The following is a 26,940-nucleotide window of genomic DNA, read 5'->3' as shown; positions in this document are numbered from 1 at the left end:
AATTTTTGCTTGCATCTTTTTATTTTGCAAAATCAGAAAGCTAGCAACTGCCCTTGTTTTACAACGAGTGGTCTAAAGCTATTTGGAGAAGGGTGGAGTTGTCATGTTGTAAATTTTGTATTTACACTCGCCCAGTAAATTCAAAACTTTTAAAGCTACTAGCATACAATTTTCACTGTTCATTTTTATATCAAGTCATGTATTTTAAACATTTTATTAGTATACGTACTATATATCAATATTATAATCATTTTTAGCAAGTAGTTTACCTTTTCTTTTATAGAATTTGAGCTCGGTATAAAATGATGTTTATTTTCTTTAGTACATTCTTACATGTAGGATATCTCTTGCATAATAAATGTGGTTAAATTAACTTAGTAATCTAATAGAAAAACACCTTGTTTGGCATGTCCCCTTTTTGGTCACTTCTCCAGTTAACAAAAGAAGACGCTAATTGAGTAATCCCACATGTCCTTTTCATAACCTTTGATCATCAAATTTTGCCTCGTATCTGTTTATTTGTGGGATTATCAACGTGATAGCTTGTTAAACGTTATAGCGGAAGGTCATTTAGTTTTCTTTTTCGAAACCTCTGATTATGCAATTTTTACTTACTCTTTCGGACAAAGACATCGAATTAAGATAAAGTCACATGTTAATGATTCCTGAATTTCATTGGTCATTTAATCAATAGATTAGAATTAGTTATTGGTTAATTAGAATTAGCGTTTGGGACCGCATCTTTCATTCTATTGCGGGTTTCCCAAATATATGTATCGACAACTCTAACTCCGACTTGCGTTCTTCTATTATTCAGTGCACAAAGACACCCTGTCCCTTGCACATTAATCGCTAATTCCCCACTTAGCGAATTCAAAGCTCGAACAAAAGTTATTCCCCAAAGAACAAAAACTCACATCACAACTAATTTCATTTACGTACTAGGTGTGATTATAGATTTGAAATTGTGGTACAATTGATTCAAAATGATACATGGTATCTCCTAAAGTTGACATTAATCTTGACTCATTGAAAAATTCTTGAAGTGGAGCCAAATTGGCTGGATATGAAATAGATACATTTTTTTAATATGCTTTTGACAATCTACCAGTTTTGGTGTAAAAAAACAAGGTTTTCTGACAGTAATGAATATTTACAAGGTAGATCATAAATGCAAAATTTACAACTTCTTGTATTCTTGGCAATCAATTTTAAGACTTTTGACAGTATACACTAAAATGGATGTGTATGTTAGTTCAGCAATATCAGACATCAGAATACTAGGAACAAGTTTGGTGTTTGTAATTTGAGAAAAGTGCCATCATGCAGTTTGGGACTGTTACAGGTATTAAAGGGATATTCGAGGAACAAATGATATAAGGTAGATTTCTGGTGTAATCAGACAGTTGTGCAGTTAAAAACGTTGCATATTTATGATGATAACTAGTGACAGCCAAATAGTCTGGGGTGTCCAGAAGTTGAGATGCATGAGTTGAAGTGCTTTTAATAGGGACAGGCAAGGAAATGACTTTATAAAGTTTTAATGGGTACCTGTGTGAGGAAATTGGAAATTTAATGGTGATAAAAAGAGATGACCCTTGTCTAACATACAAAAAATCAGAAGATTTGTAATATTTCGCTGGAAGTATCTTAATTAAGAAGAACTGGGTATAATATTTTGATAACTTTCTTTCAATTTGCTGAAGAGTTTGAGCCAAAACTGTTTCTTGAATCAAAAATGGTGTAAGTTTTCCTTGAACTAAGCTTTCAATTGCATTTAGCAGAATTGTCAAAGAATTTATGATTGAACTACTTTTAAGAACTTGATCTGCAATAATAGTAGAAATGTTAGAACAAGAGTCCTGAAATTCAGAAAAATTGGTATTAAAAAGGTTTGTTAGTCTTGTAATTTGTTGATAGTTTGAATACCTCTCATCAAATTAGCTGTACGCTGATCCATCACCTTCAAAAATGAAGAAATATAGGCTGCATACTAGTGAAGTGTATTCATCATGTTATTTGAGACTTTGGTGAGTGAGTTGATGTGACTGGCTAGAATATTAACATCATTCATAGTAGCAGTTCCAAATAAACCACTAAACAAAGAACCAACAAATGGTAAAAGTGCTCTTGTAGAGCGACTTGGTTTCAATTCCCTAAAAGAAGTTTGGGGAATGAGGGTGTGAATTGAGAAATAAAGTACGAGTTTTCGTGAATGTTGCAGAATAACCTCCGAGGTCGAGAAATGTTGTTTTGAAATATAAAAGCCGAGGCGTTAGCCGAGGCTTTTATATTTCAAACAACATTTCGAGACCGAGGAGGTTATCCTGCAACATTCACGATAACAAGAACTTTATTTCTATTCTACTAACAGCTCAGTATTTCTACAGATCATTTCTCCTATAGAGAGACGATTTAGGTCATTTTGACAGCTGTTCCGTGTAACCCCAATGGTTTTGTTATTAATGTTTACATGTGTATCGATCAAAAGAATCACATGCAGACGACAGAATTTTTCTTTGGATTTTTAATACTCTTATACTTATTTATAAAATATCTTTGAATCATGTTCCTAATATTTTATGGGCAATTTCATACGATAATTACTACTACACGTTATATATTTTATGTAAAAACACGCAGTGAAAATGTGCTAGGGAGGTCCTAGGAACAGCCGTATTGATCTCTTAAAAATAAACATTTGCGGCAATACACATCGTTTTGACTGGAACTAACACGTGAAATTGACATGGTTTTAAAACTTTTTACGGTTTGAAGTTGTACTTTCATGATCAGTGCGAGACAAATAGGTATTTCTGATCTGATAATTTACTGATGACGTTCGTGGTATATTGGAGAATAATGTCCGCGGCATCTCTTTGATCTCGGCAATAACTGTAGTAGAATTGACTTTACAGTGTGATTCACATGAATATGCATTCATATTCATATGCAAGGAATGAACATAATGCATAGTATGAATAATTAAATGACAAAAAGAACTTCCCGTGCATGTAGGAATGTCTTTAACCGATGCTAAAACTGATAGCCTTATTTGAAAAGTATGGGTCCAACTTTCCTTTGATAGAACAAGTTTGCCATCTTCCTTGGAGATAGTGACGTAGTTAATCCTCTGAACAAATTTTGAGTCAGTCGAAATTGATGCTGATGTCAAGGAGATGCATATCAAGACGACAACCATCATGAAGAACAACGAGTTTGACCTATCTGCTAATGAACCTACTAAAATGCCAAAGAAAAAAAATGATGGAATGATCGATGGCCATATGAAAACATGGGATCCTACATGTAATCACGCACTAGTAGATATCAGTCAAGCTGTTAGGATTTGGCTTTTAACATTCCAATTCAGATAAAAAACACTTATATAAAACATAATAATAATACACCAAAATAAAAGTGTAGGACCAAAGCAAACAGAACTACAAGTTGATAACCTAATGTTACCCGTTCCTAAATCTGATTAGTTGATAATGCATTAAAGTGACAAACATGCAACATGATTTGGAAAAAGTGAAATGAACAGGTAAGTCATATAGCAGTTGAATAAATGACCAGAATCTAACAATAAGAAAGTTCTAAGAAGTGTACTTCCTTTTTGTTCCCTTGAGAGTATACTGTCTGTTAATGTCTCTTAGCATATCATCAGAAAACACAGAATCTGGTTCCCATGTTCTCTCTCCAGTTTCCCATTCAATTCTAAACTCTCTTTGCCCATTTCTGAACCGTCCTTTTATTATACGTTTGAAAACATAAGTCTGATCTGAAACTGGTTTGCGTCTTTGTGTATGTAGCATGGATGGATTTAGAGCCGGGGGCAAAGCGATTTGTTGAGATTGATCATTAGCCTGGGAGTCTAAGGGGGTTGCAGGTTGGTTTGGCCGATTGTTAAAACTATGGTCTGCTCGATGCACATCAGGATCATAGTACAGACGGATGTTAACAGCATTGATTAGAATTTTTAGAGGACGCATATTAGAAACCCTGGTGAGCTTGTAAGTGTAATTTGGTCCCTTTTCTAAAATAACACCTTTTGAAACTTTATGAATTTTCAGAAGAACTTTATCGCCAATTTTAAAATCTGGAATTTTGATTTTTTGATTATATCTTTGTTTCTTTGCTGAAAGTGTTTTTCGTTCTCTCTAGACACTTCTTGACTGACTGAGATTTTCCAAAATGTGTTTTAAATATTGTTTGGCATCATGAGCTAATGATTCTTTTGGAATGACTGATGTGTCAAATATATCTTCACCAAACATACGGTAAAAGGGTGCAAACTCTGTAGACTGATTGCAAGGAGATTTTCTGAAAGCCATCATAACACTAGGCAAATATTTGGGCCATTTTTCTGGGTGAGATTTACAAAATGCTCTTAAGGACTGTGCAATGACACTGTTTTGTCTTTTACAAGCAGAGTTAGTTTGAGGATGATAACTAGATGTTTTGTGCCTTGTTATGTCAAAGATTTCACATAGAGCAGAAACTAATTTTGACAGAAAATGTTGAACTCTATCAGAAACAAGAATACTAGGGTTACCATATCTACAAAAGATTTCTGCATACAGAATACCTGCAATTTCCTTTGAGTCCATTGTCTTTAAAGGGAATATTCTGTTCAACGGGTGTGACCATCAACACACAAAAGAACATACTGAAAACCCATATTTGTTTTTGTGATAGGGCCAAGAATATCAACATGTCATCGCTCAAACTTAGTAACGAGGGGCATATTAGTCATTGAGGGTTTTGCAGTATGATTTGTTGCTTTGGCACGTTGGCAACGGTCACAAGGTCTTACATATTCTGCAATATCCCTTTGCATTTTTGGCCAATAATAATATTCTGAATGAGGGACGACTTCACCTTATCCATGCCTAAGTGTCCTCCGCCAGCAAGACTGTCATGATAAGACATAAGAGCATCTAACCTGATAGGGTAGGCAACGCTACCTGTTTTATAAATGACATTTTCTTTTGAACCTTTTTGCATCTACGTTGGTACCAATGGTAAAGTACTCCATCTACCAGACTAAAGTGTTTTGATTAGAAACAATGACATCATGAAGTTTCTTTTCTTCAGGAAGGGTTTGGTCGTTAAGGTACCTCATGATATCAGAAAAATCTGGACACTCACCTTGTAATTTTGAGAGAGTCTCTGGGTCATATACTGTTGTCTGAGGGAACTTACCTCTTATACAGGTTCTTGTTTGTAATACAATGTAACCATTGTCATTTCAGGATTTTCTTTCATGTCTTCATTAGAATCTAATTTGACTTCACATACCTGTGTAGTGTCATTTTCCTCATACTGTCTGCGACTAAGAGCTGATACAATGTTTGACTTACCTGGTCTGTGAATGATTTAAAAATTGTACTCCTGCAAGCAAAGTAACCATTTCTCAAGTCTACCATTATGTTTTGCTGTCTTTAGCCAACAAGCGATTTGTGGTCTGTCACAACTGTAAATTTGGTATTTACAAGATAAGTATGATAGTGTTCTATATCTTTCAATACTGCGTAGCACTCCTTGTCTGTTTTCTTTCCATTTTCTTTCCTCATTCGTTAGTGACTTACCTCCATATGCAATCACATGTTCTTAATTGCAGTTATCTGACTGTGATAGAGTACAACCAACTGCATAATCTGAAGCATCACAGGTCAATATGAAAGGTTTCTCTGTATTGGGGTAAGCAAGGACGGGAGTAGAAGTTAAAGCTTGCTTGATTGAACTTTGACAAAGTTCAGACCACTCAAATTTTGCATCCTTTTTAAGGAGTGAGGACAAAGGTGAAGCCAATTTTGAATAGTTTGGTATAAATTTCCTATATTAATTTGCCATCCCAAGAAAACATCTAATGTCCTGTTTAGTTTTTGGAATTGGGTAGTCTTTAACAGCCTGTATTCTCTCTTTGTCAACCACTACACCATCAGCACTTAACATAAAGCCAACATACTTTATTTCATTATTACCAAGGTCACACTTGTCAGGATTGAGCTTGAGGTTTGCATCACGAAGTCTGCTGAAAACCTACTATGTTGTCTCTCCTAATTCTGAAAGATCTTTAGCAAAAATGTCCCTATTGCTTTTTAGAAAATTGGCCAATCGGGTTTTCTGTTTTGAAGTGAGTTTGGAATTTGTCATGTAAAATGAAATGTCATCCTTAGTATTCTGATTTTTAGACGTTTGAATATTTGAAACCAGAATTGAAATTGTTCATTGATTTTTAATCAATTTCTGAAACAACAGCCAAAACTTTGTTTTGAGGAATTGAAATATCTTTGCCTGTGGGATTGAGAACTTTCAAATACCCCCTTAAGTTTTTGATATGAACTAGGGATTTTGCAGCACTTAATTGTAATGAGGAGATTTTTGGATGGTTCTAAAAGCATTATATCATTTGTTTTTCTCCTGCTAACTTCAAGCACACTTTCTGAATTTGATGGAACTTTGAAGTATTTTGAAGCCCTAGAATACGCAGCATTTGTTTCCATTCAGCAGACAATAGGTTTAGCATTGTCACTGTTAATAGACAAGGTTTTAGTAGTAGCAAAATCAACTACAACTTTGTTAGTTTCCATTAAGTCCACACCAAGAACGAAGAATAATGAAGATCTTTAATAACATGCACAGGGAATTCATAGACATGACCTGAGAATGATATTGGTAGAACTAATTTTCTAAGAAAAGAACTAAAGAAAGAAAGAACTAAAGACTTTTAAGTTTTTGCCCTGTTAAACCTTTTATAAATAAAAAATCAGGTGATTCTAATTTGGAATTTGAAAAATCTGTTTTGTTAATAATTGACTGGCTGACACGTGAAATGCTTGCCCCCGTATCGATCAAAGCAAATGTTTTTGTTTTGTTTACTGAAATTTGAACAGTATTATTTTCAATTCTCTGTGTAAAATTTACAGAGGCACAATCGCTTTTATCTTGATCTTTAGTATTTTTTCTCTGAGATTTACTAGTAGCACTATAATTCTGAAAGTTTTTGCATCTACCAATGTGCCCACTCTTGGAAAAACCTCAAGCAGGCTCGAGTTCCTATTGCTCTAAACCTAAGGCTTTACGTAATAAGTAATTCTTACATACACATTGACGGTGACCCTCTTTGCCGCAAGAGTAACATTTTTTGTTTCTAGCTCTACCATGAGATTTTAAAATACAGGACTCGCCACATCCAAGGCACACTCTCTTTTTATCTCTCCTGCTATCATGTTGATTCACAGGCTGTTGCTGCTTTTGTTGGGGTGGGCGGTGGGGGACTCGGTTGGAGGGGTTCGGTTCCATTGTTGCAACAGGCGTCATCAGCTGTTGCATGGAAGCCATTGAACTATTGACAGATGCTTGGATGGTGGCCGTGACGTCCTCTCCCATCGGGTTGGACATGCTGATATCACGTTCCACCAGCCTTGCTTCCAGACGTAGGTCCGCCATTGTCTTTGGCTTTCGCATGTAGACATTGCCCCGAAGTGCTTGTCGTAGTCCCTTGACAGCCTTTTTAGTTAATTCCGCCTCAGTAATTGTAAGGTTGGATGCTGTCTGCTGAAATCTAAAAATATGTAAATCTAGGTCTTCATCAATACCTTGTTTGATGTCATCAAGGTCAGGATCTTCTTCCGTTTTTCCTATATCTAGCAAAGAAAGCTTGTTTAAAATTTGTTAGGGAAGCTCTTGTGGTCAACTGGAGCTGGTAAAACCAGTGCTTGACTGGTTCTGTAAAATAAAAAGGTAGAATATTAAGTGTCTGGTCATTTGTCATCTAGTACAGTTCAATGTATGTAATAAAGTTCATCCACCATGCACTGCACTACTGAAGATACTCCATTGTATGGCGCCAAATGGACAGAGACTTTAAGCGGCATGGCGGTTACTGCTGCAGTTGCTTGTGGTCTGGTCTTTGTCCTGTGGACATATGCGCCCCTGTTGCTACTGGTTGAGGGCCCTGTTGAAGTTGTTGCCGTTAAAGAACTGGAACCTCCAGCCGTTTGTGAAGATGACATACCATTCTGTTCCGACATGGCCCTTGTCTGAATTCCTGTATGGTTATCAGGTCTCATTGAGGTTGAGGTTCCGGTGTACTGGATCTTCCAGTCGTTTGTGAAGATAACATACCATTCTGTTCCGACATGGCCCTCGTCTGAACTCCTGCATGGTTATCAGGTCTCATTGAGGTTGAGGTTCCGATGTCTTGTAGACTCTCCACCAGGAGGTAAATGAAGTTAGTTGTGATGTGAGTTTTCGTTCTTTGGGGAATAGCTTTTGTTCGAGCTTTGAATTCGCTAAGTGGGGAATTAGCGATTGATGTGCAAGGGACAGGGTGTCTTTGTGCACTGAATAATAGAAGAACACAAGTCGGAATTAGAGTTGTCGATACATATGTTTGGGAACCCGCAATAGAATGAAAGATGCGGTCCCAAACGCTAATTCTAATTCCGACTGCTTTATCAAATGATCAATCAAATTCTGGAATCGTTAACATGTGACCTTATCTTAATTCGATATCTTTGTCCGAAAGATTAAGTAAAAATTGCATAATCAGAGGTTTCGAAAAGGAATACTAAATGGCCCTTGGCAATAACGTTTAACAAGCTCTCACCTTGATATTCCCACAAATAACAGATGAAGATCAAAGGTTATGAAATGGACATATTCTGCCTTGGCTTGCAGATAGTTTAACCAAACACAATAAAGGTGCATCGTTTATTGTATCATAGTGGTTAAAAAACTGAAACAAGATACAAAATATGAATTACTCATATATTCTACAAATCATTAACAATGTACATTAAGGCAACAAACACTTATTATGAAATTTGGTTATCAAAAAGTGTAAAGATAAAAAATTCAAATTAAATGTGATATCCAAATTATAAAGTTTTGACACAAATGGGGTTTCCATAAAAAATTGTTACAAACGTAATTTTCTTTTAATATGATAATTATGACAGTAACGGTGTTCCATACTTTTTAGAGAGGATGGCTCATTTTCTTCATATTGCAAATATAAATATATCAAACAAAACAGGTACATATGCATTGAATATTCGCACAAGAAATACATCAAAATGCAGGTTAACTTACAGTGTGTGGCAGCATAGATACTTGAAATGACAAACGGGAGAATGTGCTTGTGTGGGTCACACAAGGAATCAACAGAAAATGGATAAACAGGTAAAATAGCTCTAAATTACAAATGAAGGATAACTCTAGATAATGAAAGGAAGGACAACTATATGATTAAGAGAGATAACTTTTTGAAAACATTGAACTTTAGAAAAACAAGATATACAATAATTTTGACAAACATTACAGGACATGTGGGATTGCCCAATAAGTGTCATCTTTTGTTAACGGGAGAAAAGAGAAACTCTATATTCCGACAAATAAAAAAACTAAATTTACACAGTACCGAAAAAAGGGGCATGCCAAAGATTGAAGGTGTTCTTCTATTAGATTACCTAGTTAATTTAACCACATTTATTATGCAAGAGATCCTACATGTAAGAATGTACTAAAGAAAATAAATAAAAAACGTTTTATACCGAGCTCAAATTCTATAAAAGAAAAGGTATATCACTTGCTATAAATGATTATAATATTGATATATCAGTGGCGTAGCTTAGGGTGGATGAATATGGAATCACTGTGCCACAACCACAGCAGTAGGCAGAGGCTCTCAATGATCCAGGGTAGAAGCTGACGCATTTTCGCAATAATTTCGCATAATATCGATAGGTTTTTTAATTTCTCCTATATACATTTTTCTTTAATTGTAAATATATTTTTGATGCAAAATTCAAGCTTTTTATGCGATATTTTTCTTTAAAAATTATGCAGCGTATATGTAATTTAGTAATAATTGTTAATTTCTTTAGACTTAAGCCAATAAATGGTTTTTTTTTCATTTCACGAAACAAAGAAATAAAAAAAAAAAATTTGTACAAGACAAAATGTATTGTATAACTTTAATTATCTTTATCGAAGAGGAAGCCCAGTATTCGTGTTTTCTTTAATGCAAAAAAGTCAATGACTTTTATGTCTATAGACCACTGTTTGTAAGCATACATGTAGTACCGAGAGACTTGAAAGTCTCATAGAAAGCATGGTTGACCTGATACGAGTTTTCACACGTCTCATTACACTAAAACTGCGTTTTGAAATTATTCAAATTTGTTACCAATTTTATTTATATTAAATTCATTTGTGTTCAATTTATAATATTTTCAGTACGTGCTTCAATGAAAGCTACGCCATTATATATAGATTAGAACTAATACTAATAAAATGTTTAAAATACATGACTTGATATAAAAATGTACAGTGAAAATTGTATGCAAGTAGCTTTAAAAGTTTTGAATTTACTGGTGTGTGTAAATACAAAATTTACAACATGACAGGTCTGTTACCCTCGTAACAATTGTAACCCTGTTTCAGAACATATCTTTGTATAGAAACAAGGGTCTATTAACGTCGTAACCCTTGTAACCCTGTTTCAGACCAGAAATTAGTATAGAGACTGGGTTAGTTAGTATATACAGAATTTCAAGCATGGTTGAAGTTTAAATTAGAAATGGTAATTAAATATATTATGTTTGTCTGGTTTCGTTTGTAACTGGGTTACAGAATTGCTGCACTGGGAAACTTTAAATACTGTATTTTTGCCATATATGATAATCAATTATAGAGCAATAATAACACGAGAAAAATAGCTTAGAACATTAAGATGTTTTGCTTCGAGGAGGGTGCGAATCATCTCAGCGCGAAACAGAATAGGTGCGAACCATCCCGGATTCTGATAAAACAGTATCAAGAAGAAAATAAGAATTTAAATTTGAAATTGTATTTTACGACTAAACCCAGTGGGCATTTGTGCTATCTGCATTTATGCAAAAAATACCAGCTGTTAAACTCCATTTTAATTGCTAAATATAACATACAGAGTCGACAAATTGATTATGGGTACTGTTCACATTACAGAAAACCCGGTTTACTTTCACACTCTTGTTTTTTATTATTAGTAATTATTAGTAATCAGTGGCGTCTCTGTTTCGCCAGGACGTATATACAAGGTCTGAATGCCTAATTGTTTCATTATTTCTATGAACATATAGTATGAATATACTATGTACATACAAAAAAAGAAAAGAAGTTAAATAAAGATATTTAATATATTATAGCTTAACCCAACCCCCTCCCCGGTCCCTTTTTTCCAGCATTCTAATTTACCGGATACCTCTGGTTAACACGTGTTGGCTTTTCTTTTTACATAGGTATCGTATTTTCCTGTTTGTGTTTTCAATGTGAACTGTGACTTACTGTCTCTCTCGTTTCATACGACTTTTACCTTCAAATCGTCAAGCAGTCAAATGTAAACCACACTGATTAGTTGAAGTTTTTTGTTGTTGAAAATGTCGGAGGTTGCGTCCGTTGTCCATGAAGGAGAGAAAAACACAAAGGTTTGTTATTCCAGAGACATGTCTCTTACAACACTGCGGTTACGTAAATAGACATTCTATGAAATGTTTTCTGTATAGTGTAGTAATGTTATTTATGATAAATATGTTGGGGCGAGCGCAGCATAAGTCAATAACATGATCACATATTCACTATCAGATTCATTTTAAACAGGCAAAGGAGAGCCCTTCACGCTAACTGCAGTATATTCTCTTTTGAGAAGTGGACAGGATGTAGGCTATGCCTGTCCACTTCTCAAAAGAGAATAACTGCAGTACTGCTCTTTTGCAGGGCAAAATTACACCAGTGACATAACTTCAATTATTTCATTTACGTCATTTAATTATTTACTTACTAAAACTTCAGAAAGTGTAAAAATTTGCCCTGCAAAAGAGCAGTACTCCAGTTATCATGAAAGAGTCAGTTGGATCAGCTTTTCTATTAATTCATTATGGTTAGGCTAGCCATCGTGGCATCATGTTAGTAGAGCAGACATCACCCAACAATTTTCTTCGAAGTAACAATGTTCCCACCAAATTGTTGTTATGGATCTGTCAACAGAAAAGGGAGCAATAGTTTGAATTTTCTCTTCACCCATGTGTTGTTGTTAGAGCTTGCAGTGCTTGCCGGCATCTCTACCGGCAAGCTGCACTCACTATATCATATGCATGTCTTGGTCAGTTGGTACCAAGACTGTGTAAGAGGATGAACTACATATTGCTTGTATTAGTAATATTTATTACTGCCAAGCAGCATTAAGTGAATATCATTAATCAAAATACTAATTGAAAAGTTTTGATGATTTTTTTTCAGAGAAAAAGAGTGGTCATCTTTGGAATTGATGCCAACACGATTCCCTATATGAGAGTTTCTTTACGAAATTCTTTAATAGCATTGTTTTCGTCATCAATGGGATATTTTCTTTTTACAAGTAAGACAGATATATAAGTCAAATTACAAATGTTTTTACTAACTATACATTTAAAATACCAGTAATAACAGTATGTCCTAAGGCTAACTTTTAAAAGTTGTTTGCTCTTTCATAACTATTAAATGAAAAAGTATACAAGTTCAAATTTTTGTTAACAATTTAAGGTAAGGTTTGCGGCTTGCATTTTTAAGAAGTTGTACCAAAGTTACAAACCATTTTGTTCACTTTACTAAAGTCTTTTTTCTCGTGAAATTCAAATCATTTTGCCCGTCCAGTTTCATAACTACAAGAGGTCAAAGTTCATGATTTCCAATTTTCATGTTGATGAAATGTAAACAATTTCGTACAAATATGTATATTTTATATGTCACTATTATGGGGGTTATTTATGCTTAGAATGTTCACAAATAATGTCACTATTTACATCATGATTCACTTTTATTAATTTCTGATGAACTATCTAAAAACAGAATAAAATGCAACAAAAGTCTTAAATTTGGACTACTATTATGTAAATGAAAACTTCTTATTTGAAACCTTTCCAAGTCCACCAATTTCAGGAAAAACGTATCTTAAAATATGTTTAATCTGATGGCTCTAAAACACTATTCAAAACCATATGATGCGGACTTTGTTTTTGTGGAAATTGATATAACGCTTGAGTCCTGTTTTTTTTTTCCATTGAAACTGCAAAACCCCGCAAAATAAAAAAAACAACTGAAAACAATTATGACATCATATAAATTTTGACGTCATAGCTAAAATAAAGGGTAGATGGTGTTACATCACGATGAAAATGTGTGAGTTATCTCCCTGTAACCACAAACCTAACCTCAAGTGGTTATTTGCTGTGTTTTTGAATTTTTGTGTTTGAACTTAGCAGAATTTTTTTTCTTCACAGGTAACTTGCGAAAAGGAGTATTAGTTGGAAGCATTTCATTTGTGGGCACTTACTTTGGAACGTCGTAAGTCTATCATTAGAATAGATGTTTGAATAAAATTATAATAAAGTTTCAAACCAACATAAGTACTTAATATGTATTAGAGCAGCCTTACAAAAAAGTTCCGTCTTTTGCATTTAGTTTTTTCTAAGTCACATTGTAAAATGCTGATTTTTCACATAAAAGATATACCATATAAAGGGGTAATTATCAATGGTACTTCTGTGCCAAAATGAGAATTAATGTAATAGTGTTTATTTTCACATAATTCTACAATTGCTTCTGCTAGAAAATGCATACAAAACATGTATCCACATTACTCACTATAATTTGTACAGTTATCAGTTAATTTTTTTTTCATTTGCAGATTATATTTGGGTTACAGAGATTACGACCGTTACAGGAAATATGTTCAAAAAATAAAAAATAATGAAGTGTTATATACAGAAGGATCAATTCAGCTGGATGATTCAGACTAACTTTGACATGTAATTCTATTTTAAAACCTTGTTTTTTGATGATGACTATGGATAAAGTGATTTGAAAGTTTGGATGCAGACAACTATAAGGTGTGATGGATTTACTATCATACCAAGTGCACTGGATTATAATTTATATACAGTGAGTTAAGACAGTTTATGTACCGGTATGCATGTATATTCATTGTACATGTACATTGTGTGTGAAGAAAAATAAACTTCTTGTATTAAGAAAACTTAGCTATTTTTTTTCCCCCATTACACCTGAGTAAAGTTAATTTTAAATACATGTAATGTTTTAAATTCATTTAAAAAACTTTTTTATTGTATAAAACCCTAATGTATTTCTGAAATAGTTTCATCAATAAGATTATAATAATTTTCAGTAACATATGGTACCAAAGAAATTTATATATTTATTGGTAAGTCTTCTATAGCATACTGAAATGGTATGAACCAGTTTTATTCACTGGATATCTACCTGTAATCAAAAGCAATTTGTCTGAACTTCATATAAAATTTATTAAATGTAAAACATCTACACATACAGCTCAGCCATATTAAAATGCATTTTATTTGAATCGGTTATCGAAAAACTCAGCAAGAGGACAAATATATTGCATAATAAATACAAAATGAGTTGTTGACAAAAATAAATGTCTCCATCACATTAGATTATGGTGGTGTGCACTATTCAAAAAACTAATTACAATAACAAAGCTTAAGCCCTCTGTATCAGGCTAAGTAAAAAAAACTATTGTGCATAAGTTGAAGGATTCTGTCAAAATATTTCTCATTAAGATTTCCCAGAAAGTATACAAATAGATGCTTGATGGTGTGAACCATAAGAGAGACTTTGACTAGATATTGGTGGTCTGTCAAAATGTACCTGGTAAATAAGGTAACATAAATTGTTGGCACAAATTCATTGATGTTTTTTAACTCAATATTAAATGGAATGAAAAAAAGCCATCTAGTATATGGTAGTTGAGTATGTAACAATTCAAACCCTTTTTCTTTGGTATAATATTAAAAGATGTCATAGATATGTGCTTGAAATGGTTGAATTATTCATACATCAAAATTTTGCAAACCATCACCAAATATTTCAGTATGTATAAAATAAAGAAATTATTTTTCAAAAACAAGACAATAACTTTTCAACTACATGTACAACCCTGTGAACCAAATTTCATATGCATGGAAAAAAATCTACTGAAATTATTTTACTCGTTTGTAAAAATGTTTTGTTACACATGATAGCTAGTTTTACATAGAGCACATTGCATATACAGTACATGTTGCAGGTATTTCATTCAAAATATATTCTTGTCGTCACAAACTATCCAAGGAGACCATGAGATTCTTCCTCATCAATAATGTTCAATAATATGTACAGACCAATATTAAGTACTTGTTAGGGTGAAAATGCACACAATTCTTTATCAAAATAATTTATTATGAGAATCAAAGTTTTAACTTCATTGAAAATAAATTAAATCCAATATGATTTCAAAATATTTCATTTTTCTGAACCTGCCAGAAATCTTTGTTAATTTTACAAAATGCTAACTTCTACAATAAAAATACATTGTTAGAAACTAGCTATACTAAGACTACTCTATAACACAAAATATAAATGTAAAAATATTGAAAAATTTAATCTATTTCATTGAAAATTGTATATGAATATAATTAAATGCAATATTAGTAATATTCAATGACTAAATTATTTCATATTATAGTTTTAAACAGACGAATAGTACAGTCTATGAACTGAGAGAATGTTTGTTACACATCTATTTACATCTAAGGTTTTGAGTAAAAAAGTTTTTGAATTATGATTAATAACTGATGATAGCTTTTACAGTTTAACATCCATTTTAATTTTTGTAAATTATGATTTTCATTGCAGACTGCATATACTTCGAGTAAAGTTAAAAACATCATGGCACAAAGATCAACACTTTTCTAAACCAATTCAATAGCTACCTATTAAGTAATTGTACACGTATATAAATTGCGTATGCATAAAATCCATGTTATATATTTGCAATCTAAAGTATTGCACAGTTTGGATATTGTATAACAAGCTTTTACAACCTTTTAAATTCATTTGCTCGACTGTTTCGATTCTGAACAATAATTTAGTCATATATATACATGTACATTTGTAAATATCACATATTTGAAATGCATTTTTCTGCAAATCAGCTAAAGCATTTGTATAATAAAAACATAAAAACTGAAATTTTCAGAAAAAATAATACATGTATTTTTATCATAGATCTCTGGAATCCACACACTATAAAAACATATTCATAAGATATTAGCACTTACCAATTGTTTTTTTTATTATGAAAAATAATATTTAAGACAATAAAACTTTTTAAAATTTTGCATGGAATGTTGGGAAATTTCAGTACTTCATGAACTAGATATCCCAAGACCTCAGCCACTTGAGTCCTGCCCACTTGCTGTCTTCCTCATGTGACACAGGACCATCCATGCCATAGGTCAAAGGTGAAAACAGGTAAAAGCTGCAACAGAAAAAACAACAAGACTGGACACAAACTTACATACAGTCATGTATTTGCATACTGTAAATCAGCTTCTAGATCTACAATCAACACTGTATTTTACAAACCATATCAAGAGGTTGTATCAACCATTTTCTTTTTCAAAAAAGGCTTTATTCCATTTGGTACATACCACATACATTAATATCGTTCATTAATGTTGTAATGCATTACATGGTAGTGTTCCCGATAAACCTCAGAAATATTTAATGAAAGATTGGATTGGTCCAATATTTTCTTATCTTTAAAGTTTTCAACAGTTATGCAAGAAAGTAATTAAATTCTTGGGAGAGGGCGGTCTAAGTTATAGAACTTGTGCCCAATCCCAATTGTATTTTGTGCAATAAAAATATGTTCAAATCAATTAAATTTTACATTATTCACACTCCTTGAATGACCATCATAAAAGAGTACATGTAATTATGTGGTGCGTATATCCTACCTGAGTATAAGACCAGATGTTATGCTGCCCACTACAGTATGAAACACCATGCTGCCCATGCTGTCAGGGACTAGAGTGATCAGCAGGATCATAGTGTGGTCCAGAATCACACCTACAAATACAGAGACCAGGTCATTGTGTGTAGCACTCAATAAATATTAACTGCCAATATTTTGTTTACATGGAATTACAAAACTCCAAAACAATAATTGTACAACATAATTTAATAGCACACTTTGTGGTATCAATTAAATAGTTTGGGGAGCAACATGTTTTTGTGGTGGTTTTTTTGTTTTGTTTTGATTTTTTCAAAACTTCAATGCATTTAAATAAAGGTATCAGATACATGTACTGGGTACATTCCATTAATCATATACTGTCAAGCATATTCTGATCCATTATACAGAATCTACAGCAATAATTTAAAAGTGTACATGTAGAACAAAATGTTTTACCTGTCAACATAGCACTGAACAGAAAGGCGGGGAAGTAATGATGAAAATACAGTACTCTTGTCATTGGCCAGAAGGGGAGATAATGCAGGGCCCAGCCCAGGAGCAGCCACCAACAGGCTGAAAAGATGGTCTCCTTGTGCTCTGTAAATAAAAATAACATAGTAGAATTATTCCATAGTTACTATTTTCAGAAAGCTACATTTTAACACTTGGAATCGCATGTAATAATTGATGTTCGCAGACCTTTCCATTGTTTCTTCTTGTATTTTAACTTCTACTGTATACAGGGTTATTTATGCCCCTGTGTAATTTTCACCCTTTTTACACTTGCAAACAGTTTTGCCCCCTCTTGAATTCACCCAGACACAGCTATGTTTCAAGAGAGAAAATTTTCAACATTGGAAATCACCCCGTCTTAAATTCGCATGCTGACAAAGAGGGCAAAAGCGGTAAAATCAAAAGGGGCAAATATTGCTCTAAAAACATTATATCTTTAATTATCAGACATTTAAAATAAAAATTTGTAGTCAATTGGGTTTGAAATACCCCTGTAGTGGCCTTAATTGTATCGAACACACATCAAATGCACTCACATAGAGTTCACCTTTTTCATTATTTCCCAACTATTCTCAACATATTAAGCAGTTACCTGTCCAAGCTTTGTTTTCCTTATGCCCTCTCTTGGCTTTGACTGCATGGGCCAAATAATACACAACAAACAAAACATGAGCCACCAGACAGCCCCAGAATATGATAGGATTCCCCAACAGGTAGATCCTATGGTTGTTCCCAGAGAATATCTGCCCCTGAAAAGATTTTATCAAACCTTAGTTTTGCTGAATTCAAAATACCGATGTCATATACTAAATGTGCATTTTATTCGTGTGCATCAGTACATGTTTCTTTGTAAAAATACAGGAGAGGTATTAATGTTGGTGTTTATACATTGTTCCGGTACAGTGTATATACACTTACTCTGAAGTCAATAGGCCACTGCCAAGGTCTCGATGTGATCTCCCCTTCTTTGGGCTTTAGGCCACTATTTCCCTGTAAACAAAAATTAAGTTTAATTATTTAATGAACAGCTTTGACACTTAGGAAACTTTACCGTTACTTATTAGATACAAAGTAATTATCACAGATCTTGAGTGGATATAGAAAATTTTTCCTGGGGAAGGGGGGGGGGGTCCAAGTCCTATTTTCTGTAACTTTACTAGAATTTATTTAGATCCAGACCACCCCCCCCCAAACCTAGATCTGCAAATGCAGATAACAATTTCAGTAACACTTAAGTGAAGAATCAAACATGAATTCAAGAGAATTGAAAATAAGAAGTGAAGAATAATGATGCCATTAGTCAAACATTTCAAATTGCTGAAGCAGATTTTAATTTTCTGAAAATTGTTGTTTCCTGGAAATATATGTGTCTAATACTCTTTTTGTAGACAACTAGTTTATATCACATACCTGAACATGTATATGACATTATACATGTATATTTGTAAGTGTATATTAACATGTTTCATTGCATTATCACCTGAGTCATAACTGCATGGCTCTCCATAAACCTCTCCGTAAATGATGGAGAATAAATTTCAAAGCTGGCATTGGGTACTGAAATGAAAGAGCACATTATTAACATGTACATGTAAATACTTGTATGCCTTTTTCATTTGAGGTAAAATTACACTTAATTTTTTTTTTTAAATAATTAGACCAAATTTAATCTTTGTCACACAGTCTATGGAGCAAGTACATGTATGATCCTTACATCTGTTGTCTGTTATTTCCTCCACACTCCACAAGGCCTTTGGTTCTCTCATGTTGGGATTACATGTGGCCTCCAACTGATCCCATCCCCTAAAATACACAAACATTAATATCAAGTAACCAAATGAAATGTTTTACAGAAAATCTTATTTTACAAAAATCAAAAGCTTTGAATCATCAAAGAAAAAGTTTCTATGGGATGCTTTTGAGGGGGTAATCTCAAACCTTAAAATTATAGGCAACTGTACAACTTAATTCAGTTAAAAATCAACAGAGCTTCACTGTAAGTAATCAACACCATTGCTATGTGAAGAATTGATACTTTTTCTGTGTGTAAATTCCTTTTAAACTTTTTACATATACTGTAAACCTCTTCCTACCATTTGGGAAGTTTCTTGTCGTGAGAGTGCAGAAGACATCTGACGTGGTAGTGAATAAAACGCAGTCGTGACTTAGCTGTCTGGATGACCGTCCCTGGGGGTGACCCCACCACCTCCACCACCCACACATCATTGGCATCTCCTGAACCATTCTGTAAGACAGACATACATGTACCAGTTTATGTCAACTCAATATTAAAGTACTCCAGTTAAAACCATTTTCTATTAAATTTGATCGATATTCATATTAACAGAACCTATATATAATTAATATAATGTACATATAAACCCAATCAGTATTTCAGTTCATTGATGGATAGTCAGGATACCCATAAGAAATGATATCAGTGAAACTCACTATTTCGTTTGAAATTCATAACTTTAAGGTAAATGAGTTAATTACTACTGGTATACATAGATTGAAAAAAAAATTGGTTCACAATAACTGGGATCATATTTTTTTTATCATATCGCATGACATGTTGAGATTCCATCAGTAACTGCTGTTTGGATATAGAGGAATAAGCACTCACCACTCCATATCCAGACACCTGGAATTGTCTCCTGCTGAGTGGCGCCGGCTCATGGTGGCTGTGCAGGTTTCTCCGGGTTCTAAAGAATCAATGGAACAGGTTAATAATCGAAATAATTTCTGAAATATTCTGTGAATCAATACATATTGTACTCTTTAAAAGGCTTCAAAATAAGAGTATCTGAAAGAGATCTTTTTCTTTGTAGTAAGTCATAAATGAGGCAAGTATATGTTTCTATTTTAATCCTTCAGTGTTTGTACACATGTGCCCATGTATCAATGAGATATGACTCTTAATCTCTGTGCTCCATAGACTTCATCATTGATCAGTTTTCAGGTCATACACCTACGGTATATGTTTCCATTTTGTATTAACAGTTGCATGTACCTTAAAGGAAGTGAACATGAAAAAAATAATTGTTGCTTAATAACTTTTAAAAGCCTTTTGAAACTTAAAAATGAAGTCTGTTACCTTTTTGTTTATTTCTATCAAGAGATTTTATCAATTTAACACTCTCAGTGAAAGGTTTATGGAGGTAATCCATTATTCCCCAGCATGCATCTGTTCTCTGACGTAGATAAGCCACATTGCTGCTGGTGACTGGGTCAATGTTGGAACTAGGCCAGTGTTTATGTACAGAGTTGATAAAAGTTACGAAGAAAAAATATGCCTTGATGTGAAGAAAAATTTTGTGTACTGTCATGAGAAGACAAGGATTTAGTACATTTCTATAAATGAAGCTCAGATAACTATTTATGATTTGTACAAAAATGAATAGATAAATTAATTTGTGAAATACAAGACCATCACATTCCAGATGTTTGTACGGAGATGTGACAGTCAGTGTTTACATAAATAAAATGCTGTTTTTAGATTTCAATTTAAATTAATATAAAATTGTAATTTCATTTTCTTTGTGGGGTTTCTTACCGTTACTTTTTATTTAAATGCCCTGGAAATTTTTCTGATTTGTTTTTTTGATACATAAGATCTTGATGATATGTACCCCGGTTCTGTTTATGCTGTCAGAAGAATAACAGGACTAAGACACTTTTTAAAAGTCAGGATGCTGTGCAATGCACCTTGTGTGCTCATTTATGTAGCACACATAATGTTCAAACTCATAAACAAGAAAGTGCAAGAAAAAATAGGTCACAATAAGACTGATCCACGGACATTCCATTCTAGTTACATGTCACATTAACTGCTGGTGGGAATGCATCATTCTGAGATCCAAAATCTTCCTCCATAAACAGTGTTTAAAATGACAACTCTTTACATTCCTTTCAAGTTTCAATTCACATTTTGATGATGGCATTTTATCTGTTACTAAACGTGTGTAAAAATGCAATGTGTCTCACTGACGGCAGCATCAGTGCTGCCCTCTCTTAGATGCTTAGAGATAACCCAGCAGGGAGGTAATGATTTTAACAATATGGCAGCGCTCATGGATTGCAAGAATTAGTTATTCTAAGTGGTATATCTTTTTACTGAGGAAAGCTCTGTCTAAACGGTTTTCAGATATCATTATACACATAAAACAGACAAATTTGAACCCTTGATAATTTTTTCATGTTCACTTCCTTTAAATAAGATGAGTTTCTTACTCTCTGTGCTTCATTTGACTTGATCATTGATCAATTTTGACTGCACATACAGGTCTAACAGGAGTGACCACTATAGATGTTTTTCTGTTTTAATCCTACACACAGTGTTACTACATGTAGTATGAATAATTAAGACAAGTCTCTTACTCTCTGTGCTCTAGTCGGACCAGATCTCCAGACACAACCAGCTGAACCGGATCATCTTGCTTTGGTTCCTGATCAGCCAGCTTGATTATCCATTCATTGTTGAAGTCTTTGTGTGCATAGGTGGTAATCTGTAATAAATTTTGCCATTTTTTGTGAAATACAAATTCATGGAGGTGATTAAACTTAAACTTATTAGTTAAGTTTAAACTTAAAATACCGGTATAACAATAGGTTGATAATGCTATTTAAGGTAAGTAACTGAGAGTGTATGAGATATCGATAATTGTTGTCTTTGGGAAGGTTGTAACAAGTAAGACTTGGTGAATGTGTACATGAGTATGCTTTTAGTTTCCAAGGGTTTTCATCTAGTAAGTTTATCTGTAGCTTTGTCAGAAAATGTGCAACGTGCACATAAGTATATTACTGGGATCTAAAAATTTGGTCAAAAAGGGTATTCAACCTATTACATTCATAGCTTTTGAGTAATATCTTTGTTTACCTGTTGCTGCCTGGGTGGGTGCTCCTCGGGGTACAGGTGCCAGTGAGAGTGGAGGTACCCCCCTCCTGTCCTTCTCTGCTTCAGTGTTATCACACTGCCAAAGGCTACGTCTAAACAAATATATTCACTTGTACAAGATGAAATCCCAGCTTAATATTTCATACTGGTAATTTTACTTTGTCAGATGATAATGAAATTAAACATGTCTATATGCATTAAAGCTCACTTGATTATCTATTGATATATATTTCAACTCGGTGACAGACCATGCAGTTTGTCAGATAACAAAGTGATCTTTTACTTTATATACACAGTATATTATGTATATGGTTTTTTTTAAATGAATATTTCCACACTTATAATACATGTTCATGTATAATGTATGGTTGCTGGCAATAAAGGAAAGTGAAAACAGTTCTGTGAAGTTTTTACATGTATCCCTTCTGGCACAATACATGAATACAAATGTAGTGCACAAATCATATTATATGTATTATCTAGTAACACTTTTCTGCAAAATGGAAAGCGATCGTGTACTTGTATGCTTATAATACTTACTTTCTGGCATACTGACATTGTACAGGCGATTCCCAATCAGCTGTGACTGAAAGGCAGAGCTGTAGAACCCGTCACCATTGCCACTAGAAAGAGTGATCATAAGATTAAAGATTTTTGATAAATATTTTTTTTAATAATAGCATCTGAAGAGATAGCTGTTGAAGTTTGTATTTAGAGATATTTTGGGACATTTTTGAGATACAACTGTTATAGCCAGTAATTTAAAGAGAGAGAGAGTTTGAAGGAAGAACTTAGAGAGCTGATTTTTTATACATAACATGTGTCCAAAATTAAAATAAAATCAAAAGATTATAATGTACTTACCTTGGTATGATACCTGTTGTATATACTGGTAAGGTTATAGTACACTACTTGGGTTTTTAATTATGTGATTAATGTAAACTACTCACCTGTGATTCAGAATCCTGAGATGGACACCAAATATTGCAATATATACGAGTATTGGAAGAATTATAAGACACAGTGCTCGAGCCACAAAATGTTTCACTACCTCCACCTGCAACAAAAAATAGTATCAGTCGTAAGATGTGTATTTAAATTGGACCCAATAATTTATGTTAAAGGAACTTTAATGTAGTTTTAACATAAATTTGTAGACATATATGACTGTATATCTTTAAAAATACAAAGAAGACACTCACCAAGGAAATGGTTTGATTTCCCAATATTTTCCACAAGTCGTTGACAGTTAATATTCCCACGTACAAGATGATGAATAGACCCACAAATTTCACCCTGCAAATAAAGAAGGAGTATATAATTTATCTTTACACTCTGCTTTTGTACAAATTTATACTATTGTTTTTTGTTTTTTTTTAGTTTGTACAAAATTTCAGTAATGATGACTGTCCAGTTAAAGAAAGCATAACTGTACTACAACGAAGTACATGTACTTGTTTGATAAAACAACTGTATTATTATAGAAATACTTACCCAATGGATGATGCAAGAAATAACCCTGTTAATGCCAACCAAATCCACCACTGACTAGAAAATGGTCTGTAAAAATAAAAAAAAATATGAAGAAATGTATAAAATCACTAGTTATTCAACATCTTAGTGAAAATACTTGTCCAGTTTCCTTAAAATGTTGGAGAAAAATTTCAGGATACAATCATAGCTACACATACATGTAAATAATGTGTGCTATTATAGAGTATCGGTACTGAATGCATGATTGACAAAGATGATAGCTTAAAGCTGACCTGTCACGGTACGAGAGAAACTTCAGCTGAGAATAAGTAGACATCATAATGAAGAACATCATAATGGGGTCCAGCAAAATATGTCGAGAAAGGGTTAATGTTCCTACATCTGAAAAAAGCAAAATTCAAAAATTTGAATTGAGGCAATATGGTTTAATAACACTTCAGTTGTAGAGTTCAAAATGATTGTCAAGTAGAGTATAGGCCCATACCTAACAGAATTAAAAGTGCTGCAAAAAGTGATGACATCAGAGACTTGGTGAGCAGCCAGACTGACATGTAAGCCAAAGGAACGACAGCAGCTCCCATCATAGCACAACACTGTAAATAAAACAGAAAGTAAATGTAAGTATTGGCAACATTGGTAGCACACTATACTACACTAATTGTCCTGGTCCAATCAAGGGATTTACCCAAAGCGCATTGTTTGCATCTTTGCTAGCCAAGTGTTTTAGGTCCACTCTGCTCCACACAAGAGGAGAGATGCAGATCAGAAACACTTGACTTGGGAAGATGATTGTTCGAGGCCATATCTATATATGGAAGTTTGAAAACTGAATCATCTATGTACCAATTTAACAAATCAGTTGAAATCACTCACAATAGAGGTAAATTAAAGATTTGACAAACAATAAGAATAATTCAAACAAAGCTGATCAGATAGGGACTTAAGAAAAAAAGAAAAACTTCATCAAGTTCAGTCATCATTTAAAGGATGATCTGGATGGAAACATCATTTGAATTACAAGTATTAAATACTTACCACTCTCATTCCAACATAACGAGTTTCACCATATTCATCACCAGGTTTCGCAAAGGCAAAGCCTCCATCATAACCAGTCAGAATTCCAAATAGCCCAATTAGCATCTACAAGAGATTGAATCCAATACATTGCATCAACTCTTCTCAATATTGACCTTCCCCATCCATCAATCCCTCCAAGAAAGAAACATTTCTTTATTTTCCTAATCTTTTCTTTTTCTTGTCTGATAGTAAAATGAAAATAAGCATACATATTACCTTGCCCAAAGGTGGATGGACATCAAAGAAAAATTCTCTTTTGATGTACCAACTGCCCATTTTTCCAAAATGTGTTTCATCCCAACTGAAAAGTAGTGAGTACATATAAATATTTTTAAGAATCACAAATAACAGAAAAGCAACTACACAAGTGACCATATACCGGTCGTAGTTTTACAACACTGCTGCCAGTAAGAATGTTTTTGTTCACCTTTATACTTAAAATAAAAATCATATTAATTTTGGTGTATTGCAGGGATGCAAAATCAGTGTCAAAATTAAAGCTTTGTGATGCTTCAGTAGGAAAATGCACCAATTTCAAGTCAAGTGACTAAGCTCCATAAAGGCATTAGTGTCTCAAAAACCAACAAACGAGGCCATTTCTTCAAAATGAAATAGGTTTTGGTACATGTAACTTAAATGCATTTATTTGAATAAATTTTGAGAGGATTCCTCTGATTTCCTGGCACATGGTTCACAAGGAAGCTAGTTTTTTACAAATCAATCTTACCAGACAAAAGTATATAACCTAAAATGCCAAAGTGATCTATCACAACACAATTACGTTTAAAAACGGGGGAACAATCAGTTTGAAACCTTTATCATTTACTGTACAACATTTTGGTACTCTGACAGGTACTACGTATGTACTCATGTTGTTGTTTTTCTTCTTAATTATGTCTGTTTAAACTTTGAATGGTCTATGTGGAATATAGTCAATATACTAGTCCTAGTTTATAACACCTCCAATTCAAAAGGGTATCAGGAGAAAACATACCCAAGAGAAAACGTATCCAGGAGAAAACGTACCCAATCTGTAGGGTACGTTTTCTCCAGGAGAAAACATACCCGGGTACGTTTTCTCCAAGAGAAAACGTACCCTATGAAAATCATAATTATACTACTTAACAGTTTTTAATACTTTTAAATACTATTTTGCATAATAAATATACAGAAATGTAAGAGTTTTATAGATATCTGAATTTAATACTTCATAATTTTAAAGGGGTTGGACATATTAAATAATTTTCAAATGCTACTTTAATGCATATTTCAATGCATAGATGTATAGAAATATATTCATTTTATGAATAATATCTTTATAATAATTGTAGCAACTTTTATTTAAGTACAAAAAATTATGACCTGTCTGAGTGTCATAAAGTGTTATCTGACTACTTCTTCTAATAATCCATTTATAAGTAGCCTTATCGATTTGAGTTTCTCCATGAGATATCCCCTGACGTGACTATGCATTTAAAAACAACAGCAACAAATGCTACAAATGTTCACTGTATATTTTATTTTGTTTCATTTAAGAATATACATGAAAACCATTATTTATTATTTTCACAGGGTACGTTTTCTCCAAGAGAAAACGTACCCTATAAATTGGGTACGTTTTCTCCCGGGTACGTTTTCTCCTGGGTACGTTTTCTCCAGCATTCTTCAAAAGTACATCTCTAAATATTTCTACACTACAATACAGATGATTATAAATGCTTACCAAACATGAGCAGGTTTGTCGATGTTATAAAGCCTTGATATCAATGATAATAAAGTGACTGATATCAACATTGAGTAATAAGTTCTTGTGCTAGCAGTTGTGGATTGGTCAGCCACTAGTTCTTTCACAATTTCGTTACTTTTGGCATTGCTTTTCAGATCCAAATCATCTTTTTCTTCAACATTCGTTCGTTTCTCTCGGGTTTTAACATCTTCTTTCAATTCTTTATATGAATCAATTGTCCCTTTTCCGTGAGATTTCTTTTTGGTAGCCATTTATTCCCTTAAATTACGAAAATCACTAACATGATTTTTAAAGAAAAGTACGCCTGGAAGAAATTCGTGTTATTTATACCGGAAGTGTAAATGGTTTGCTAAGTTGTTCAGA

General features: G+C 33.4%; 2 protein-coding genes across 2 annotated transcripts; one reads left to right on the top strand and one right to left on the bottom strand.

The window, feature by feature from the left end:
- The first annotated feature begins 11,291 nt into the window (after positions 1–11,291).
- On the top strand, positions 11,292–14,677 carry LOC128177467 (uncharacterized). Its single transcript, XM_052844176.1, has 4 exons — positions 11,292–11,480; positions 12,292–12,409; positions 13,311–13,374; positions 13,718–14,677. The coding sequence occupies exons 1-4, from the start codon at positions 11,433–11,435 to the stop codon at positions 13,827–13,829; spliced, it is 342 nt and encodes a 113-aa protein (XP_052700136.1). The 5' UTR covers positions 11,292–11,432; the 3' UTR covers positions 13,830–14,677.
- On the bottom strand, positions 14,386–26,904 carry LOC128177466 (protein O-mannosyl-transferase 2-like). The gene is made up of 20 exons (XM_052844175.1): positions 26,554–26,904; positions 25,047–25,131; positions 24,789–24,893; positions 24,238–24,346; positions 24,026–24,134; positions 23,754–23,819; positions 23,462–23,555; positions 23,210–23,316; positions 22,800–22,882; positions 22,242–22,351; positions 21,743–21,870; positions 19,989–20,067; positions 19,456–19,607; positions 19,077–19,165; positions 18,843–18,919; positions 18,281–18,352; positions 17,955–18,111; positions 17,306–17,446; positions 16,851–16,962; positions 14,386–16,369 (listed from the first exon to the last, which is right to left on the bottom strand). Exons 1-20 carry the CDS (start codon positions 26,826–26,828, stop codon positions 16,264–16,266), a joined length of 2,256 nt encoding a protein of 751 aa, XP_052700135.1. The 5' UTR covers positions 26,829–26,904; the 3' UTR covers positions 14,386–16,263.
- Between the last annotated feature and the right edge of the window lie 36 nt (positions 26,905–26,940).

The sequence above is a fragment of the Crassostrea angulata genome, chromosome 3 (assembly GCF_025612915.1).
Source record: "Crassostrea angulata isolate pt1a10 chromosome 3, ASM2561291v2, whole genome shotgun sequence".
Lineage (NCBI taxonomy): Eukaryota > Metazoa > Mollusca > Bivalvia > Ostreida > Ostreidae > Magallana > Magallana angulata.
This window is presented reverse-complemented; position numbering and strand designations above follow the sequence as displayed.

Coding starts and splice junctions, on each gene's coding strand:
- LOC128177466 (XM_052844175.1), bottom strand. CDS start 26,828: ATGGCTACCAAAAAGAAATCTCACGGAAAAGGGACAATTGATTCATAT. Junction 19,608..19,988: donor AGGTGTCTGGATATGGAGTG/GTGAGTGCTTAT, acceptor TCTGTCTTACAG/AATGGTTCAGGAGATGCCAA. Junction 16,963..17,305: donor GTTCAGTGCTATGTTGACAG/GTAAAACATTTT, acceptor CTGTATTTGTAG/GTGTGATTCTGGACCACACT.
- LOC128177467 (XM_052844176.1), top strand. CDS start 11,433: ATGTCGGAGGTTGCGTCCGTTGTCCATGAAGGAGAGAAAAACACAAAG. Junction 11,481..12,291: donor AAGGAGAGAAAAACACAAAG/GTTTGTTATTCC, acceptor ATTTTTTTTCAG/AGAAAAAGAGTGGTCATCTT. Junction 12,410..13,310: donor GGGATATTTTCTTTTTACAA/GTAAGACAGATA, acceptor TTTTCTTCACAG/GTAACTTGCGAAAAGGAGTA.